Here is a 21,370-nt window from a genome sequence, read left to right as displayed (position 1 = left end):
GCCATCACCTGTGGGGCAGGGACCAGATTGCTGAAAACAGCAAATCCTGATCAGGATCATGCAGGGCAGATGGAGACATTCTAACCTCACCTTCCCCCAGCAATTACTGATGGGAGGGATAAGGTTAAAGCTTCTTCCCCCCTGTGCCCAGGTGATCCTAATCACAGGGTGGGAGGTGGGGGTTAGAGTCCATCTCTCCTCATCAAGATCACTGATTCCTCACTGCTAAGAGCAGCGAGAAAACAGTGATCCTGATGAGGGTCGCTGAACATTAAAAGCTCTCCCTTTCACCTAGCAGTCCTGATGAAGGTTACTGGCGGGAGGTGAGGTTGTGTGTGTGTGTGTGTATATGCATGCGTGAGCGTGACAGCATGCGAACATGGGCCTGTGGCCCCCAAGTCACCACCCACCACCGCATGCAGCTTTCAGGGGCAAAATGGTTGCTCACCCCTGCACTATAGTATAGCCTAGAACCCCTGTATACTTTATGTACTTTCCAGCAGCCTTCCCCAACCTGGTGCCCTCCAGATGTTTTGGACTACAACTCCCAGCATTCCTGACTATTGACCATATTGGCTGGGGCTGATGGGAGCTAACGTCCAAAACATTGGGAGGGTACCAGGTTGGGGAAGGCTGCTTTAAATGAGCTTTAAGCACATGGTCATGTTTGTGTTTGCAGTCTCACATCACTTGAGAAACGCACTTCTAAAACCCAGATGAACCATCCATCAGTAAACACTTAAGGAAACATAGGGGCTTTTATTCTTTCCAGCAGTGTCTGCTGTGGTGGACACTGGATAAGCTGCCACTCCTAGCTGCCAAAACTGGATGAGGGACTTTTAGGTGGTGCAGGCTTTCATACAGGATACGATAACCATGTGCCGCATGGTGTGGAATATACCATCATCCTCTCCTGGGTGTGAGATTTTAAAGAACAAGCATTTCCTAGTCTATCACCAGCAAATAAGATCCTTTCCTAAGTTATCTTCAAGCAACTATGTAACTACAGCCTCAAAAGTTCCAGCCTGAAAATAATATGGGGAGTAGTGGTAACACAAAGTCCACTCCTTGCTGTTTCTTTTTGAGGAAAACATGTATACACACACACACACACACACACACACACACACTTACATTAGGGTTAACAAGAGTTAAAGGAAGAATGGGCAGAAAAAAATGGCTATGGTGCACATTCACCAGACACTGTGGAGAATGTGCACATTGCGGCCTGATGAACACAGAATTGTGTACGTTGTCCAGTCAAGATGCATAACCTCCAAGTGCTCTTGGATTATGTGAGTGTTACACTTCATATTAACCTGTAAACATACAGTCTCTGAATGAAGGATATAGCTACCGATCAGACAATGTGTGAAATACCATGTTGGGTCTATGTTTTGCATATCCCATGACATCACTGAGAGACTATACAGAATTGCCTAGGCTAAATGCAAAGTCTGCTGCTGGTGTTGTTTCTGCACATTTACCATAACAGTGTGCACAATGGCCATTTTTAATGTGCTCTTTCCATTCAATGAGCTTTTGCAGAGGTCCACCAAAAAAATAGCATCTTAGGACAGTGATTCCGGATGATCCATTGGTACGGCAGAAGACAAATTAGGGCCACAGGCCAGGTTTTCAAGAGAGCCTCATGATTTTGAGTACATTGGTGGATGGCTAGAGCACAGTTTAAACTCTTATCCCATGTTGAAGCCCAGCTGGAGTACCGAAATCATGATCAATAGCTGGTAGCTTTCTTAAGCTCTTGGAGTGTTGGGTCTAGCGATTAGGAATATTTGGCTTAGTGGTTAAGACGCTGAACTGCAGACTGGAAGGTCAGCAGGACAGCAGTTCGAGACCCGAGTGCTGCATGATGGAGTGAGCTCCCGTCTTCAGTCCCAGCTTCTGCCAACCTAGCAGTTCGAAAGCAAGAAATTGCAAGTAGATAAATAGGTACCGCCTCGGCGGGAAAGGTAACAGCGTTCCGTGCACCTCGGTGTTCAGTCATGCCAGCCAAAGGACCATGGAAGCGTCTTCGGACAGCGCTGGCTCTTCGGCTTAGAAATGGGGATGAGCACCGCACCCTAGAGTCGGACACGACTGGTTGGGGACACCTTTACCTTTAATTATAAATACAGTTCTCTTCTAGCTGAAGAAAGAATATGTGATACAAGATTGTCCTAGAAACAAGCAGATAAATTTGAGCCCCTTGTAAATTGTTTATACCCTTATTGTTAAAGTGAGGCCTCTATGATAGTTCAGGATCAGTGTGTTTGTACACAAACTGGTGCAGTCACACTTGTGTGTGGAAACCCGCAGGTGATGGATTTTTGTAAACCTGGAAGAAAAGGTCCACTGAGGAAAATCATGCTGAGAAAATGCTTTGTTTAGCAAGAAATAAAATCCAACCCTTTCTCATGGACAATTCTTGGATTTCTACTATTGTTTCGACCAGGAGTTTGGTTTCCAAGCTTTTTGTAGGAGAAGTGTTCCAAATATAACTTGGAATGTATACATATCAGAATCTCTCCATCTCCTGGCACAACTACAGTGTCCTGCAGCAGGTACATGATAGGATTCTAGCACTCTAAGTCCAACTTCTATAATAGCCCAGCATGTGCCCATTATTCTGCATGCTTCAAGGAGAAAACAAGAGCAAACAAAGAATACCATGGTAGGAGGACAAGAAAAAAAGTTGCAAGACTCTGCAAGCAAGTCCAATATGAGAGGAAAGGCTTCCATCTTTCTCACCTCAGAGGCACAGCAGTGGCTTAGGTAGAAAGAGAGATTCCAGAACAGCGCTTGTCTGCTTTTCCTGCTGAACGTTGGATATTAAGGAAGAGGTAGAGGTCAAAACTCCCCCAGGCGTAGTTTGGAGGGCTTCTTATAGTAGTCTCACCCTCCCAGCTCCAAAAGGTCAAATAAATGCCCATGATGGGATGGATGTTCCTTTTACTTGTAAACTGTAGCTGGCTCATAAGAGGGGGAAACTCGTTTCTGTAGGTGCTGGCCACTACTCCAGGCAGCAACAGTTTATGAGAATGAATTGCATCAGCTCAGGTAAGAGGATTGCTTCCCTTTCACACTGCTGAATTGGCAATGCTGCTTTCCATCAGGAGGAGCAGAGATACCTGCGTAGAGAGAGAGGATGTTACGAAGTGAGGAACTAAGGTCCTGCTTAGTAACCGGTTCTTCCTGGAGAGCTCCTTTGGTCTACCCTCATTCACCCCTCTCAGTACCTCCACCTCCTGTGAACATAAGAGCTTAGCTGGTTCAGACCAAGAAGCCGTCTCACCCAGCATCCTGCCTCCCACAGTGGCTAATCCAATACCTCAGGGAAGCCCCCAAGCCAGGCTTGAAGGCACTAGCCTGCTCCTGCCATTAATGGAACATGCCAACTCAGATTGTTTGTCCATCGAGCCCAGGAATGGGCAATTCATTGCCCTCTAAGTGTTTTGGCCTACAACTCCCATCAGCCCTAGCCAGCGTAGCCAATGGTGAGGGATGATGGGAGGCCGAAACATCTGGAGGACCACAAGTCGCCCACCCCAATCTGCCCATTCTGACTGGCAACCGCTCTCCAGGGTTTCAGCCTTTCACATCACCTACTACCCTGGTGGAGATGCCAGGGATTGAATTGCAACCTGCATGCAAAGTGTGTGCTCTACTCCCCCCTCCCATGGCTCAGTAGCAGTCCCAAGATGCCAAGGGTTCACCTTATTCTACAGCAGAAAGCTGCTTTACCTCTCATTGCAGAATCTAATCATAAAATAGGATATCCAACCATTTCCACTGGGAAAGTGGGACAATACTGGAAGTCTTGGATCGTTTATTCCAGGCCTCCCCCTATCCCTCCTGGGTGGAGTTGCCCAGGTTAGGAAACACAAGCACCTGCAGTCAGAAGAGTCCGCAGTCCTTCAGGTTCTCCTTGATGATGATGTCAGTGACGGCATCAAAGACAAACTTTACGTTCTGTGTATCGGTGGCACAGGTCATGTGTGAGTAGATTTCCTTCACGTCCCGTCTCATATTCAGCTCCAGGAACTGCAGCTTGATATAGGCACCTGCATCATCATACGTATTGGGCCCTGCATAGACAGGAATGGTATCAAGGACCACTTCACTTGGGGACCAATGAGACGTTCTGATTCTACACATAAAGCCTCCTTCCTCAGGGCCTGTGTTCATTCAGGTATGAGGCAGACAGACAGAGCTCTAGTTGCTTCTAGGGAACTAGGCCTCCTGGGGCGGGGAGGCTTTGACACAATAAGGGCCAGGAAGTGGCTGCCCTGACACCAAACTTGACTCCAGCTGGACTTCAGGCACTGAAGAAATTAGTCCAGTTTCTACCACGTAGAATTGCTAAACACAGCAGCTGCCCTCCATTTGCAACATCCCACAGCTCCTTTTCATTAAAATAAAAATGATGACAGGAGACGGTTGCATGTGCCCGCTGTAGACCATTGCACATATCGCATCTGAAGTGCCTCCACTTGGCAGGAGGAGCAAAGGAATAGGCATGTGTACAAGCCAGGAGTGCAAAAACAACAACAACACACACACACACACCCCTTGGAAGAGAGCTGGAGATACTGAATTCTGGTTTACGTGGCAGAAAAAAGTGTGTTCGGTTTCACAGAGCATGGAGGCCCCCTAGTGTCATGTTGCCCAAAGCATGTTTGTCATAAAAGTGACATTTTTTGCAAAAGTAGTGTCACCTGCTCACTGCAAGATATATTCATTGATTAGTGTGACAGGCAAAGAGAGGACACGAGGTAACTTGTTCCTCTCTGCCAAGAATGCTAATAATAAAGTCCCATCTATTTTCTCCATGCAATAAATGTTTGTGGCAGAACAAAGCACATGGAAAGAGAAGGCTTCCACCAGGAGAACAAAAGCCTAACTGTCCCAGCTCCTGCCAGCGGCCCTCTCCACCCCCAAATCGTATGATCTGCAGCATCTATCCAGGCAAATATAGGTTTGTTACCAGCTCAACAAAATAATAAAGGTGAGTGTAATTACAGCTGAACTCATGAATTGCCACAGGCCTAGACACACTACAAAAATGAGAATATGTTAAGAGTATCTTTCTTTGGTAATGACAGCATTATAGTATCTGGCCCCATAAGGAAACCATCAGGAGCCCTTGCAGGGATGAAAAAGGAAGAGTGAAAATCTGTTTGGTTGAATTACATTCCTCTTCCGTGCTACCAACTTCCCTGGGGGTGGGGGAACAAAAGGGTATGCAGCCACTACTCATTTATTTAAGTCATCTCAAACGATATATGCAACTTTCAATTTGCTTCCTTTTTGGTATTCAGCTTCTATTCTTCCTGAAACATATTTTCTGAATTAAAAAAACAAGACATCTGCCTTCCCTCTTCCTGCCACCTACCATGCGATGTCTATGCTCCTGTTCACTATAGGATCGGCTGTAGGATGTTAACTTCAGCTGTAGCTGTATCCATACAAATGTACATCTTGCATGCTGGGAACTCACCGTCATAATCTGGAAAGCACATGCTGAGGTGGGCCTTCTTGATCTTCTCCTGGAAAACATCTTTCTTGTTGAGGAAAAGAACAATGGAGGTGGTGGCAAAATACCGGTGGTTGCAGATACTGTTGAAGAGGTGCAGGCTCTCGTGCATGCGGTTCTGGAAGGAGAAATGAGACCAAGCAGGCCCTTTTCAGTTTCAGCCAGGTTGGCTCCTCTGCCTTTCAGTCAATGCAAATGTCTCCACACACACCGTTCCCACAAACCTCTTCAAAGGCGCAGGAGTTACGTTCCATAGTGCATCTGACAATGCTACCCTAGTCCTCTGTAGGTAGTTTCACCACTGCCGGTGGTTGAACTCCTAGGAAAAAGTAGGATAGGAAAGGGGTCCTCCTTCTTCATTGCTGAGATCATGGGGTGAACCCGTGATGATTGCTTCAGCAGATTTCACTACACCTCCCAGATGTGCATTACACACAGCTTGCAGTTGGGCATTAATCCCAGAATGTCTTGAGCTACTTTCCTGCCATCGTTTCCTCTGCAAGGGACCAGCCTCAGCCCATAGAACCAAAAACATACTCCTGAATAGGGCTGCCCTTTTAAATCTCGCTCTAAGTAGCTATTGTTCTTCTCCCTGCTGATGATAATAAGCTCGAAAGACATTTGACCACTGAATCAAATCTATGCAACAAGCTTTGTTCAACATCTCATGTCAAATCTCTCCTTAAAACAGCTACAGTGTTGCAAGGCCTTAGCGCTATTGAATTAACTAATTAATATGTATATATTCACCAATGTTTATAGTCCTCCCCTCCCCTGCTTTTATCCTCACAACAACCCTTTGAGGTAGGTTAGGCAGGGAGAAAATTACTGGCCCAAGCTCACCGAGTGAACTTCATGGCTAAGTGGGGATTTGAACCCGGCTCTCCCCAGTCACAGTCCAACACTAACTAATACGCCAGACTGGTCCTACAATTCGTTTACGAATTCTGACAGCCGAAGTCTCAAGGCCTTAAGATTAGGGATGTCAGAGAATTCTGCAACTGAATGCACTGAATGCCAGTGCATTCAGCCCCCCGAAATCCATCGTGGAACGGTCTGCCAAACACCCCCCCGCGGATCCCCACCGGGGACGAGACTTACCTGGGGCAAATGTTTTGGACGGCGGCAGCTCCAGCGGTGGCTTCAGCGTTGGTCTTCTGACCAGCTGCCGCCACCGCCATTTGCAGTCTGTGTCCCACCCCCCCCGACGTGATAGGTTACGTAAAGACTTACGTAGCCTATCACGTTTGGGTAAAAAAAAAAAAAAGCGTTTGTGAAACGCCCAGTACGCTATTTGCATTCCCCTTTCTTTTCTTCGTCTTAGTCTACGTAAATATTTATGTAGACTAAGACGGCGAAAAATAAGGAACGCAAATGGCAGTGGCCGTAGCTGCCGCCATTTGCATACGTGTTTGTTTTTTTTTACCCAGAGCCCTCCGCGGCCGGAAATCTGGCTGCGGACGGCCCTGGCCTGGGCCTGGCCGGCTGCTCCGCAAAGCTGCCACGGAGCACAGCCGGCTGTCGAGGATTCCGGGGGGGAGGACCGGATCGCCTCCCCCCCCGTCGAGGATTCCGGGGGGAGGGACGGAACGCCTCCCCCCCCCATGAACAGAATCCACGAAAAGGTAAGTGACTTTCGTACATCCCTACTTAAGATAGCTTGGGCTGCTACTTACCACTTCATCGTCCTCCACCAGAACCATGTCATAGGCGCTGAGGGCAGCAATGAAGATGATGCAAGTGACTCCTTCAAAGCAATGGATCCACTTCTTGCGTTCTGAGCGCTGGCCCCCCACGTCAAACATCCTGCCAGAAAGTTTAGAGAGACCCCTCTGAACAGCCTTGCTCAGTGCTGCAGAGCTAGAGGAAAGGTCTGTAGTGACCAGAAAGACCTCAAACTTGGTCTTTAATATTGATGCGAAGGACAAACTGCCCACCAAATTGGACTGATGAACGTTTATTTCTCTCCAGGTGTCTTAGCCCCATTTTGCTATATCCCTAGGGCTGTGCTGGATAATCTATGGCAGGAATAATAGGGGAGCAATAGGTAAGTTATGTACATTTTTATCCCGTCCTTCCTCCAGTTCAGGGTGGTGCACAGAGTTCCCACACATGGACCCCCCGCTTTAGTCCTTGCAGCAACACCTTGAGATAGTTTAGCTGGCAGATAGTGACCGGCCCAAGGTCACCCAGGGCTTTTCTACATGGGGCTTTTAACCCACCACTTTACCAAGGCTTCTGCTTCCTGATTCTTTGCAGGATTAAGATCTGCTCCTTTACACATGTTTTTTTCTGGGATTTTTCTTTCTCTTCCTTTCCTTATGTTCCGTTACACAAGCACCTTGTGGCACTGTGGTATAGCAGAACTGCAAAATTAGTCTAGGCTTTATTCTACTATTCACAAAAAATACCAGACTTTCCTTGTTAGAAAAAGACCCACTAAAATGGATGCAAAGCAGGGGAGAGGTCCGGGAGAATGATGACGTCATCTAAATGACCCACAAACTACTGTGAGGAATCATGAATACACAATAAAGGCCTCGTGTAGAAAGGCTCCCAGTGAGCTTCACTTTTATTATCCCTCAGCCTTCAGTGTATAGTAAGAGAGATGGAAATGGTACCCAAATAACAAAGGACTGTGTTAAAGCCCTTTCTCATTCCCCATCCCCCTAGTCTCATTCCTTCCCCAAAGGAATTGTCCATGGCAGCTATTACAAAACAACTTAGTTTCATGAAAAAAAAAAAACCCTCTTCCTTGACTGATAAACCTAGAGCTGAATGAGCCTCTTTGCAACATCTAGCAGTAATAAGAGAGCACCAGCTTCATAGTCAACCAAACACTTGGCAGATACTACTGGTCTGAGAACCCAAGAATGAACTAGGGACTACCGGGCACAGAGGTTGCTGCCAGAAGATTGAATTACAGCTTCCTGATTCACCCATTCTGTGCCAAGGAGTGTAGACCTGGCAAACAAGTGCCAGGTGTCTTAGAGACTGGTATTGTCATCTTATCAACTACAACCTGGTTCGTACAACACAACACGACAGCCTACCATGGGTTAATTTACCTGTGGGGGCTATTTTGCATGGCATGGGTTAGATAACACTCAAATAACCCATGGCTTGTTTCAGGGTTGAGAGTTGTCTAACCCTCAAACAACCCCTGCCACCTGGGTTCACATGACACAACAAGCCACAGCAAGCCAGACACTCCCAGGCATCATGCAAAAATGGCACCCACAGGCATCCGCCACAACTCATCAGCCCCCACAGGTAAATTAAGCCATGGTGGACTGTCATGTTGTCTGAACCAGTTGAGTAAGTGTGATGTAAATGACTAGTGACTCATGAATAGTGACTTCCAGTGGAGGAGCCTTAAGCCTAAAGAAAAACATTGGTCACTCTGTAAGAGGTACCAACAGTAATGAATAGGACATGTTCCACCCACATTTGAGGCAGGAATAGTAAATGTTCCAGCTTTTCATTCCAAGGTTGTGACTGCATACAGACTACAACTCTACATTTCTTTGGAGTTCTCCCACAACTCTTAGATCACCATAATGCAGAACCTCACAACTCCTCCATCGTTCCCTCTCGTTTCTTAAGTTCAGAGGCAAGTGTGGATCTCTATGTAGCCAAAATGGCACCATCCACACCCAAGAGGGGGGTATCAGCAGGCTTGAGAGACCCCCAAAGTTTGCAGAAGTACAAAAAATTTAGGTGGGGGACACCAAAACCAGCCCATGAGAACTGAGCATGCTCAGTTGTTATGGAATGCTGACTGTTGGGAGGGAGGATGGGATGGAAAAGCAAGTGGGAAGGGAATGGAATGGAGCATTGTGGAAGAGGACATGGCTGACCAAATAGGAGCACACCACATTGCAGCATTTTGTTGCAGGTCCCACTTCTGACACATCAGTATTGACAAAAAAAAGCAAAGACAGCCATGCTAGTCCATGATGAACCCCCCACCCCCATCCACAATTGGGCAATATCTTTATTCAGACCAACCAAAATGCCACAAAAGTGTGCAAGCTATATTTAATCTATATTGGATGCATTTGTTATGGTGAAGCCACAGACATGATTGGTTGAGATGGTTCATGGACATCCCAGCTGCTCAGGAACTAGACATGTCTGAATGCTTGAAGTCTACCTTCTCTGAGAGAAGGTAATAAAGTCAGTTTGGCTGGGATTAAAGCCTCATACACGCCCTAGGGAAAGGAGAAATAGCTTTGCAGGGGAGAGTTATGTGTGCAAGACATCCTAGGCAAGTAGAGAAGCAAAGCAATAGTGAACTCAGAGGCAAGGTGTCTGAAGGGAACGTGTGAAGTAGGAAACAGACTGAAGAATTTGAGGGAAAGGTAGATAAAGGAAATGAAAGCATGAAGATGGGCTGCATACTGTTGTGAGGAGTGGGAGACAGTAATGCTAAGTAGTCTAGCAACAGACAGGATTACTAAAAAGAGTAGGATAAAGTAGTCAGAGAGAGGAAAAGACAGGAATGAGAGAATGAGTGGTGAGACATGGCAAAAAAAGGAGGACCCAAACAGCAGCAAAACCTCACATAGAGTCTAGGGGCAGAAGCGGTTGAGCACTGCTGGTAGGAAGGAAGCAGGCAGGCAAGGGGGCTGTTGGAGAACCAGGAACTGTAGCCAAGTGGGGTATGCAGGGTTGATATACTTTATAAGTAACATAGAAGAGGAATTTGCTGCTTGCTGCATCTACTCTCACTGCAGCATTGTGCACTGGCAACCCTAACGGAGCAATAATAGTCCCAAAGAGTGAATGGGTGGCAAGGGGGCTAAATGTCACACAATGATTTGAATTAACCTGCCAGTTCTTTGGGGCTACAGGCTTCCACAATAGAATAGTAATTCCAGAATTGCTGCTCCGGATGACGCTGCCACTTTGACATGTACAATTCTGGGATGTTTTGTAGAGTTCCAGTGGAACCTCTAAAGAGAGTTCTAGAATCCCTGCACTGATTTGAGATGGGAGAACATGCATGCCAGGATAGATGTACTGTGTATGAGAAAGGATGACTCCCACTGGATAAAAGCCACAGAAAGATGTATTAGCAAGAAATAAGTGGTTAATGAGGAGGTCACTGTTTGGGGATGGGCAGAGCTAATCAACTTTACTTTTAGGTAAAAAAAACAGCAAAATGTCCTTCATAGACCAGGGTTCTGTCATTTTCACTGTGCACCCTTAGGGGGCACCAAATCCTCACAAATAAAAACTGAATTCAATTTTTAAATTTATCAAATTGCTAAGGAAGCTTCCCGTACATGAGCCCCCGGACAGATGTACATATGAAATTTTGGGTAGAACAATACGGACTTGGTCTGTTTTCCATTGCCATTTATCTCGTACCAGCCTAATAAATATACTGCAGCTCTGTCCATTAGCCCATTAGTCATGCTCAGGGATGGGAGAATATGTCAACCTTGATTTTGCTCAGGTTCTCATTTTTCCATTGCTAAGCTCATGCTACCCTATTTCCACACAAACATTCATACATATTTTCCAAATATACCAATTTTAGGTATACAACTTTTTCAAATGTAAGCATTTTTGTGCAGCAATGCCTTGATTTCTCAGGGCAACTGTGCATCTAGTTCCCAAGATAAGTTGTGCTGCTGCTTACTTTGGGTTGTGACATCACGATGCACTGCATTTTCCTGGCCCTGGCCCATTTCAGGATGCGGAAACATGTTTTAACATCACACCGTGGGGTAAACTATCCAGATGTGTATTGTTATATTGTATTATATATGTATTTGAACTGTGGTTTTTAGTGCATTAATAGAAGCATAGCTTCCAAATCCCGGGAAGTACTAGGTGCCCTCTATTCAGCACTGGTTAGTTCTCATCTGCAGTACTGTGTCCAGTTCTGGGCACCACACTTGAAGAAGGATGCAGACAAACTGGAGAGGGTTCTGAGGAGGGCAATGAAGATGATCAGGGGACTGGAAACAAAGCCCTATGAAGAGAGACTGAAAGAACTGGGCATTTTAGCCTTGAGAAGAGAAGACTGAGGGGAGATATGATAGCACTCTTCAAGTACTTGAAAGGCTGTCACAGAGAGGAAGGCCAGGACCTCTTCTCAATCATCCCAGAGCACAGGACATGGAATAATGTGCTGAAGTTACAGGGAGCCAGATTCCAGCTGAACATCAGGAAAAACTTCCTGACTGTTAGAGCAATACGACAATGGAACCAATTATCTAGGGACGTGGTGGGCTCTCCCACACTGAAGGCATTCAAGATGAGGCTGGACAGACATCTGTCAGGGATGCTCTGACTTGGACTCCTGTATTGAGCAGGGGGTTGGACTCGATGGTCTTGTAGGCCCCTTCCAACCCTACTATTCTATGATTCTATGGTATATAAGTATTACAAATAAATAATCAAGAAGAAAGAGGGGGATGGGAAAGCCAGACATGCAGTCATCATTTCTGGCAGCAGCAACATATTTAGACCTCAATCCTATACACACTTACCTGGGATGAAACCCCATTTGAAACCACAGGCCTTACTTCTGACTGAGTAGACAAAAGCTGATATCATAATATATTTGTTAGTGTTCAGGTACCACAGGCCTCTTTGTTGTTCTCCCTCCCTAATGAGATCCCTTTCCTAAGAACGACTAGGGTTATTGATTCCTGAGAGGACTCCTGTGTCTTTGGCCTTCTCTACACCACGATTTTATCCCATACCTTTACTGGGGCTTCTGCTTCTGGATTCTTTGCGGGATTAAGATCGGCTCCTTTACACATGCTTACGCATGCTTTTTTTCAGGGATTTCCTTTCTCTGCAAGTTCTATACGTTTCATTATACAGCCACTAGATGGCACTGGCACAGCAAATTGTGGAAGTACACACAGCCATTGCGGTGCTTCATCATGCTTCTAGAAAAAATGCTGGACTTTCCCCAATCTTAAGAAAAACGGGGATAAAGGTTATAAAGCACAGGAGAGACCTTGGAGGTTGACAACATCGTGTAAGGGACCCTCAATCTTCTGTGAGTGACCAATCACGAGTGCATGATAAAAACCTCGTGTAGAGATAGAGCAGTGGAACAACTGACATTTCCAGAAGTGTGGCTCTCCCCATCGCAGTGCAGCAGATATAGGAAAAGCAGCCCCTATCAAACTTTACACAATGGTACAGCTTTTGAAGAAATCCAATCATACTTCAGGTCAGGAGCAAGCAACCTTGCTATTGCATATTGTCCAGTGACCATTACCTCCATCCCATCTGAGCCAGAGTGTCCCATCCCAATTAACCAACATTTGCCAACGCTCCTATTCATGTTCTTGAGAACGTCTTTTTAAACATTCCATCTTCCTCCTGGCTCTGAGGCACCCCTTCCGAAAGAAACAGTCTCCATCATTCTCTACTATTACCTCCCCACCACCATCACTACTAAAACACTTATTATCCAGCACCTTTCCAACCTGCTGTTCCAAAACATCCTCCTCGGGTTGGTATTTTCCCATGAGGGGCAAAAGCACACACCTTTACTTGGAGCAGGAGCTAATTATGTAATTATTTGCCAGTTTAAGTAATTCCATTGCATACTGCTAAAATTAAACTTTAAAAAAATGTCCAGGCAACAAAAAAATTTTTCAGATGAGTGGGGTCAAACCAATTACTTCCCTCCACAGACACACACACTGTAACACACTAGGGCACAGACAACACCACGTAGGTCACACTACTATTTTCTTTCCCCTCTGCTTTTTCCGAAGTGCCCAAAGCCCTACGCATTCACTGTCACTGCCATCCTCACCGCAGCACTGTAAAGTAAGCCCATATTGTTATCATATTACGGGAGGAAGGGTGAAGGTGCTACAAAGGCAAGAGACAGTGGCTTGCATAAGACCATCCAGCATGTCTGCAGCTCTGAACTAAGATTTCCAGTGGTGAATTTTGAGTCATAACTCATGGCTTTTGATCCCAATGCTGTACCAGTTAATCCAGTGCAACAGCTGTCACAGCATGTGTGATCCGCCCTCCTTTGCCATTTCCTTTGTTACTAGGTCACCCACCTGCCACACTCATACAATACCTGAAGTTGAGGTCCTTAAGGGAGAACTGGGTTTCAATGATGCCAGTGGTCTTAACCCTGGAACGGAGAACATCCTGCTCTGTAGGGACATATCCAGGGGCCACCAGCCGTGGCAGGTCACTCAGATAACTGTGAACATAGAATGTGAATTAGCTCTGAGAGTCCCCCGGCCTTCAGGGAGAAGAGTCACGTTTTCAAGGCAGGGCCCGGCATCACTGTTGCACAAGCAGAAAGATACTGCTTGCAGAAGGGGACTTCCACATCCTATCCTCTCCCTAACTGCAGCCCCCCCACACACACACCCTGCACCTCCTAAATCTGCTCTGGAGGGCTGGAAGACCCTCTGCAGGAGATCTGGAGGATAACAGGGGGACACTGTGGGGGGAGGAGGGCGCAGAAGCCCCATTGTGCCAGTGGTATCCTTCCACTTGCGCAATATCAGTGCTGGATCCAGCCCCCCCATGTCCAAATGTGTTGGGCAAAGTCTGTGGCTGGCTGTGCGAGCTCCAACAGCTCCAGCCCTTCAGCCAGAACAAAGAGCAGTGCTCTTAAAGACTCTGAAGCAGGAGAGGGGCAGCCAGGTAGTGCCAACCTCAGAAAGTAGGCCAGAGAACTGCAGCGAGCATCCCTCTGGCCCTGGCCCAATCCCCAGACAACCCGTTCAGCAAAGCCGTAGGTTCCTGATCTCCATCTGTCCTTCTTCCTGCATCAGCCCTCCCAGGTCTGCTTCTCAGCATGGTTTATGGAAGGAGAGGGAGAGCCCTTGCCAGTTGCAGTGGGTACAAGCAGTGCCCAGGCACAAGGTTATTCTCCCCTGCAGTTCTATGCTGCTGCATTTGCTTATGGAGCAGAGACATTCCCTGTACTTTCACCAAAGTCAGGGATGTGGGGATATGAATGTCTAATAGAGCTCCCAAACACTCAACACCTTTAGATCTGTGGCAAGTGGGAAGTGATGTGTGCCTCCACATGCGCCCAGTCTCTACAATTCTGAACTAGCCAGGGGTCACCTTGCGCCCCCATAACAATTTTCTTACACACGCCCTGGATTCTGTCTCAAGGGGTACAAGCAAAGAGCTCCTACTAGCCCGCTGAGTCATTCAGCTGGTACTCTGAGGCCCTGTCAAAGCAGGCCTGGATGCCTGTGTCCTCCCAGAGTCGGCAGATGATGTTGGACATCTCCTTAGGCATGGTGCCCTCGTCAATGGTGTCTGCTAAGTGCAGCAGTTTGCGGGAATCATCCTAGAATTGAGAAAGGAGATGAAGCTCAGTGGGATGAGACACCCCCTCTTAACTCCACTTTCCTCTCCATAACATTGACTGCAGAAGGAAGATCCCTCCTCTTACTCCAGTTCATGCTTTGGCTCTAGAGCTCCAAGTTCCTCTGGTATCAATCTTTTACTTAGACCAAACATTGGCTGTCACATCTCCATTCATTTCTTCTCTTTGGAACACACTATATGCAGATATTCCTATGATCCAGCCCCTCCTAGTGACATTTGTTTTTACATGACTTTTCCAATTAAGTGAGCATTTTAATTTTGTGTTGTTCTGCCTCCATTGGCCAGTTTTGGACGTCAGAACAACCCACCTTGTGGAATAACCCATGCAGTGTGGATTGTCGTCAGAACAACCCACGGTAAGGCCAACAGATGATCCTTCCCACTAGGTCCTCCAACTGGCTCCACTCGGTATCCCAGGGGACTTGGTGGCAGAAAAAACTGTCTTCTCTGCTGCCAGGTCCCCCATCCCCACTCTAATCATGACCCCAATTGCAGTCAGAGCCTTTTCAAAATTATTTCCTTTTATTTAGGCAAAATGGGGCTGAAATATTTTTAACACATTTTTCTGGCCCCAGGGAATGTGAGCAAATGTCCTTCATATTTTTTTATTGCATTTTCAGAGTTGGGCAAGTGCGCAACTCCTAGTGTCAAAAATAGACAGGTTTGCCTTGTCTGAAGAGTGTATGTTTGAACTGTCACACATACAAGGTAACAGACAAGATTAGACTGTATATGGGCTGGTTTGACAGCCTTTGACCGTTGACAGGTGGGAAACAGGGTGTAGACCACACCCATAGCAAGGTCATCCCCAGGGTTTTTGATGTTGCTCGGACCATTGGGGGTACCCTGCTAAGAATCCCCACTTGCCCCACTCTCCAGCAATTATTTTTCATAGAAAGTGCACCCCCTCCCTTTTCACACCCTTTTGACTTCGCTGTGGCCACGTGTCAAAGTGCTGTCAGAGGTTGCCACAGTTAGTGCAAATGGGAGGGGAAAGGGGATGGAGTGTAGATCTCTGTGAAAAAGAGTCTCTATGACAAAGAGTGGGGATGGGGGAATTGGCAGTAGACAGGGGGAGCCAGTGACAACCCCTGCAGAGTTCCATTTGGGAGGGGCTGTCGCTGTCAAGGGGTCCTTGAAGCGGCTCAGCCACTCTCGCGAAGAACAGCAGGGGTTTCTGCTGCTCTTGCTGAGTGGCTCACTGCCCAATGCCTGCAACCCACAATGGATTGGCATGTCTGCGTTCGGATGACATGGCAACCCATCATGGGTACAACAACCCCAAGAATGAGCCATGGGTTCTTGGGGAGCCTTGTTGCCCACACACAAGCCGCCCTGTGGTGAGTTTGGATAACATGACAACCCACCATGGCTTGTCACACGTGATGTGTTGTTGTATCTTGTCTTCCATTAGCCCCTCCCCTTTCCTTACTCCTGATGTGTCTGTTTATTTAGATTGGAAGCCTGCAGGAAGAGCTCTGTTGTTTTCATTCCATGATCTTTTCATTTTTATTTTGTTATATTGTATAGCATCTTGGGGTTTGTAGGTGTTTATGAAATACTACTTACTACTATTACTACTACTGCTACTACGAGACAAAGGAGAAGGGAGATCAAGATCCACTTGGGGAAACTCTACTCCTCCTCAGTGACTCACCTGCCTAGCTGTGTCTCCATATTGGATGTTGAGTGTGCCCATGGCCTTCACAATGGCCAGCATGGACTGCAAAGTGTTGCTGTAGATAATGGAGGTGAACTCCAAGCACTCCTCTAAGGAGTAACCATCCTGATGGATAATTCTATGGAAGGTAGAGCAAAAAATCAATCCAGAGCACCCGCAGGAGGGCTACGGCTGCCCCTGGATATGGTCAGGGGTCCACAGCAGGTCTTGTGATCTGAAGGATGTCAAATAGGAATTTGGCCTGTGCACCAGCTCTGGCCAAGGGAGGAAACTGCAGGAAGAGGAAGGCCAGCCAAGTCAAGCCTCCTTGCACCAATAGCCAGTGCAGGTAGATATTCCCGGACCACTATAAAACTTCTGGGTCAGGTTTGCTTGCTGGTCTGAGAACCAGGAGGCCTGTTCTTGCCCTCAATTACACAGGAGCAAAAGCTGACGGACACTTTGCCTGGATTCATAGGAGATGTTTGGCCCCTTTCTTACTCACTCTCTCTTATATACATACGTGCACACACACCAACAGAATGTGGCATGGGAGACATTCTATCTCATTCTGCTGCACTGTCAACCAGGCCTATCTATGACAACTCGGATCTTCCAGGGCCATGAAGGGTTTAGCACAGGGGAGGGCAGCCTCTGGCCCACGTGCCTAATCGAGTCCATGCAGGTTGCCCATCCAGCCTGCAGAGCCTCCCAGGATTCTTCCAGGGGTGGGTCTTGGCCTCCAACCCTGCCCCCTCGAAGAATCCCCACTGTTATCTCTGATCTGTGTTTGGAGATAACACTGGAGATTCCTCCAAGGAGAATGATACCCCCTGATGTCATTCAGCCTGCAGAAGGTGTGTGTGGGGGTCAGTCATCTGGCCCCCCACCCAATTTTGTTTGCCCTTCCATGGTTTAAGAATACTATCTAGTTAGGTGGGCATCATGCAACTCCATCTATATGAAGAAGCAAACATTTCTGAGATACTCTGAAAGTACTGCTGGAAGTAGTGTGTGTGTGTGTGTGTATGCGTGTGCGCACGCAGGGTGAGAGTGGGGGGAATACCTCTAGAGATATCTGATGAATTTCCAGCTACCAGCTAGCTTTCCCTTTCCCCCATCCCATCCTTTAGGGGAAATTATCTGCTATGGAGATAAATGATGAACTAAGAAAGCCAGCCAGTGTCTCAGCTTTTCCTGCATGTTTGACCACAATCCCTTCTAGCTTCTCTCCCTTTTTTTTCTTTTCTTTTGGCCTATTGGCAAGGGAGCTTTCAGAATTCTCAACAGGCACTGTGTTTCCACTTACAGCCAGCTGCAATCAGCTCCCTTGTTAATGTACTTTTATGATATGGGTATTTGTAAATGGGTGGATTGCATGCACGCTTTGAGTTAGATCTAGGATCTGCCCTCCTCAAGAGGAAGGGACCTTCAGTAAGAGAAAGGGCTCTGCTCAAGAACAGTCCCTCTACCGATTTTGGGGGATCCCCCTTCCCCACACACCAGAGCTCACCCCATTCAGCAGGGCCCCCGACTCTCTGTGAAACTTTTCAGGGGGCTGGAGGGGCTGCTGTAAGAAGGAGAGGGTGGGAAAGTCCACTTCTGCCAATGCAGTTGATCGAGTTAAAATCTGGATCCAACCCTTTGCATTGTTAGGTCTATACTGAAAACATCTTGGGTGTGCACCTAAAAGCATAATGTGTGAAGCAGCCCTATAATAAAAGGAACAACATGGCTTGCGGGGGGGGGGGATGCTTCTGAATTACTGGCTTCTTCTAGATAAAAATGCAATACGGTATATTGTAATAGCACTTGGTATATTAAGGACTTCCTATTAGTACAGTTTCACCATCACTCCTTAAGAGTTGCTGTAGGGAAAGGTTAGGAATTTGTGTACAAACACTTACTTCATTTGCTTGACAATGGTGCTTTTACCAGATTCTCCAGCTCCTGGTGGAATAAAAATGGAAAGGAAAAGAGATTAATCTGTATCTGTCTCAAAAACCTAGTTCCATCTATGCCATGAAATCCACAGCAGGTGGGGAGATTAATGGAAACCTGTTCCGAACTCACCCTCACAAAATCCAACATTAGACATTATAAATATGGTTGGTCCTCATGCTGTCCTTTCCTATACTCCTACAGGAATTAAGAAGTGGCCATTGCTCAGTGCTGGAACACACACGTTGAACACAGAAACTTCCAATTTTAGCCAGTTCAGATAAAGGCTCAGCTGGAGATGGTCTTGGCCCAAGACCCAGAACTGGGTTAGATGGGCCAGTGCCTCATAACTCAGTATAGGGCATCAGTATTAAATTGAAGTACTAATTTGTGTCTTAATCTCAAGTTTTGTGGAGAACTTCTGTTCTCCACAAAAAATATTGCAATTCTTCATCTTTGGTACAGCATTTTGGGGACAATCATTATCTCTACTTCCTTGGCACTATCAGATCTTACCTACCATCTTGCATTGTTTCTGCACTGATCAATTTAGCATGAGCCCTACTGCCTGGTTTACATATGCAACAGAAAGAGGTGGTAAAGTGGACTGTACTACAAATTGCATGTGGGGGATCACATTTTCAATGCTTGCACAAAACAACCCCCAAGTAGAGAACTAGCACAGCATGCTGCAGGCTAAGCTAAAATACTCCCTGACATGTCCATTTTGTTTTTCTTTTGTTTTTAACAAGCAGGAAGATGTTTACATAGGGGAGCATTTTAAAATGGCACACTCACCCCTTGTAGTCTGAAGTGGCACAATCCACTCAACCACTTCATTCTGCTGAAAGTTGCAAAGTGTTACTTTTTCACCTTGTATTTGAAAAAGGCATTAGGATAAGGAAAATGTTTGGTGAGAGTTGAGTTTTAAGACCAAAGCACTACTCAGCTGTCTTGCAAATTACATAATTTAAAATAATTAACATCAGGAAAATAAATTTGGAAACAACTTAAGAGTGTATACATTTAGAACACTTCCCCTGAACCTCTGCAGTTTACTTTAGTAGCTTTAAAATATGGAATCATTAAGTGTATATGTTGAGCACGAATTAAAAATAGAGCGCCAGACCTAGTGTTACAGCAGAGGAGGGAACTGCAAATTGGTAAGAGGACTTAAATCCAGTATTGCCAGTTTTTCAACCAGCCACTGCAACTGTGTGTCTAACAGTGCCTTGATGTGCAGACATTTGTAGCTGAGATCTCCATGCTGGGATATGCTTCACTGACCCATATCTGCACATCAAGCTGTTGTTAAAGGCACAAGACCAGGCTTGGCTCAGGGTTTCCTCTTTTATCAGACATGGCTCCGGCCAGCGTTGCAGAAATGAGCTGTGGAAGATTACCCAGCCTACCCAACCCCAAAGGCTTTGGGGTAAGATGGCTTAAGGATTGCTCACCTTCATGGCAGAGATAACGAGAACTGGGCCATGGACAGCTTAGCTACAATGCTGCACAGAAAAGGGGTGGTGCAGGCACCCAAAACTATGAAGGTGAGGAAGGAAGACCGGGAAGAGCAGCATCTTTCCCTGTGCTATGTGGAGGAGGGCCTGCAATCAGAGTTTGGGCCAGCCTTCACTTGCTTCGCATCAGACAAACCCCTAGAGCGATGTGAGGGAAGGGAGCAGTGCTGTTGCAATCATTCTTTTGCCTGGCACAGCCAATGACAATGTTCTTCAGTATTCTAGGACAAAGTGGCTGAAAGGCATAGTAATATGCTGCTATTGGAAAGCTATGGATGAATGAACCAACAACAGCTTACTTTTATGTCATTTTCAGCTGCTCCTCAAGTCTTGAAAGATCTGCTTCACAAATGTTCACCATTGCTCCTGTTTAGGAGCAACAACGAGCTGATAGCCATGGAAATATATGACAGTCTGGCATTTGCCACTATCCTCTTTTTACATCTCGCACACAGCAGTTGGCGTTATGAGAAAAATGGGATTCCACATAGCAGTGCAGTTTTAACTCTAAGCAAGCAGCCCTTTGGCAGAGTTATACCATAGCCAAAGGAGTTCATTGATCCAATCAACTCAGCAAGCCTCACACCAGACAATGCAGGCATGCTTACTGCCCTATGGTCACACTGGGTCAGAGGAACACAGGAATATAGGAAGCTGTCTTCTACTGAGTCAGACCATTGGCCCATCTAGCCCAGTATTGTCAACACTGACTGGCAGCGGCTCTCCAGGGTTTCAGGCAGGATTCTTTCCTCGCCCTACCTGGAGAAGCCGGGGATCAAACCTGGGACCTTCTGCTTGCAAAGTATGTCCTCTGCCACTGAGTTATGGTCCTTCCCAATGGCCAGATGGCGTGTGCTCCCTTTCAACCCTGTACATCTAATTCTAAGTAGGGTGTACATTCTACACTTAGAGCAACTGGGAGTATGTGTTGTAGTATCCAGCAGAAATACATCAGCTTAAACCACTGATGGAGCAATGACCCAAGAAGAATGAAAACACATAGCTCCCAAATATCTGTGGAAATCAAAGAAAGAAACCCAGGCAACAGTAACTGGTATAACATACCATAAGCTTCAGTTACACTGTAACGAAGTGTATGGCGTGCTATATGAGAGTCATCAAGATCTCAGGTTGTCTCATTTTCTCTAACATGTGCAGGCATTTTTCCCCCTAGGCCTCTACAATCTTCATAGGACTACTGTTAGTACATCATCTCAGCCCCACCTGCTTTCTAACAAGTCCATACAGCAAACTCAGTTTGCACAATCGTATCTCCTAGTTCCATTTTGCCTTTCGGGGTGAAGGGTCGTAAGAAGCCCTCCTGGGTCACCATTGTACTGAGGATCTGCTCCA

General features: G+C 46.5%; 1 protein-coding gene across 2 annotated transcripts; it reads right to left on the bottom strand.

The window, feature by feature from the left end:
• Positions 1–735: 735 nt before the first annotated feature.
• Positions 736–19,350, bottom strand: GNAT1 (G protein subunit alpha transducin 1). 2 transcript variants are annotated; one of them, XM_084839596.1, is made up of 8 exons: positions 18,464–19,350; positions 16,554–16,695; positions 14,698–14,855; positions 13,614–13,742; positions 7,213–7,342; positions 5,501–5,654; positions 3,892–4,088; positions 736–3,131 (listed from the first exon to the last, which is right to left on the bottom strand). In XM_084839596.1, exons 1-7 carry the CDS (start codon positions 18,466–18,468, stop codon positions 3,898–3,900), a joined length of 909 nt encoding a protein of 302 aa, XP_084695722.1. In that variant the 5' UTR covers positions 18,469–19,350; the 3' UTR covers positions 736–3,131; positions 3,892–3,897. The 2 variants fall into 2 exon arrangements, with proteins under 2 accessions (XP_084695722.1, XP_084695723.1); XM_084839597.1 differs by lacking the exon at positions 736–3,131 and having other exon boundaries at positions 4,021–4,088; positions 5,396–5,654.
• Between the last annotated feature and the right edge of the window lie 2,020 nt (positions 19,351–21,370).

This window comes from Heloderma suspectum, chromosome 2, assembly GCF_057233095.1.
Source record: "Heloderma suspectum isolate Gila_16-S chromosome 2, 16-S_ref, whole genome shotgun sequence".
Classification (NCBI taxonomy): domain Eukaryota; kingdom Metazoa; phylum Chordata; class Lepidosauria; order Squamata; family Helodermatidae; genus Heloderma; species Heloderma suspectum.
The sequence above is the reverse complement of the archived record's forward strand: the minus strand, read 5'-3'. Positions and strand labels throughout refer to the sequence as shown.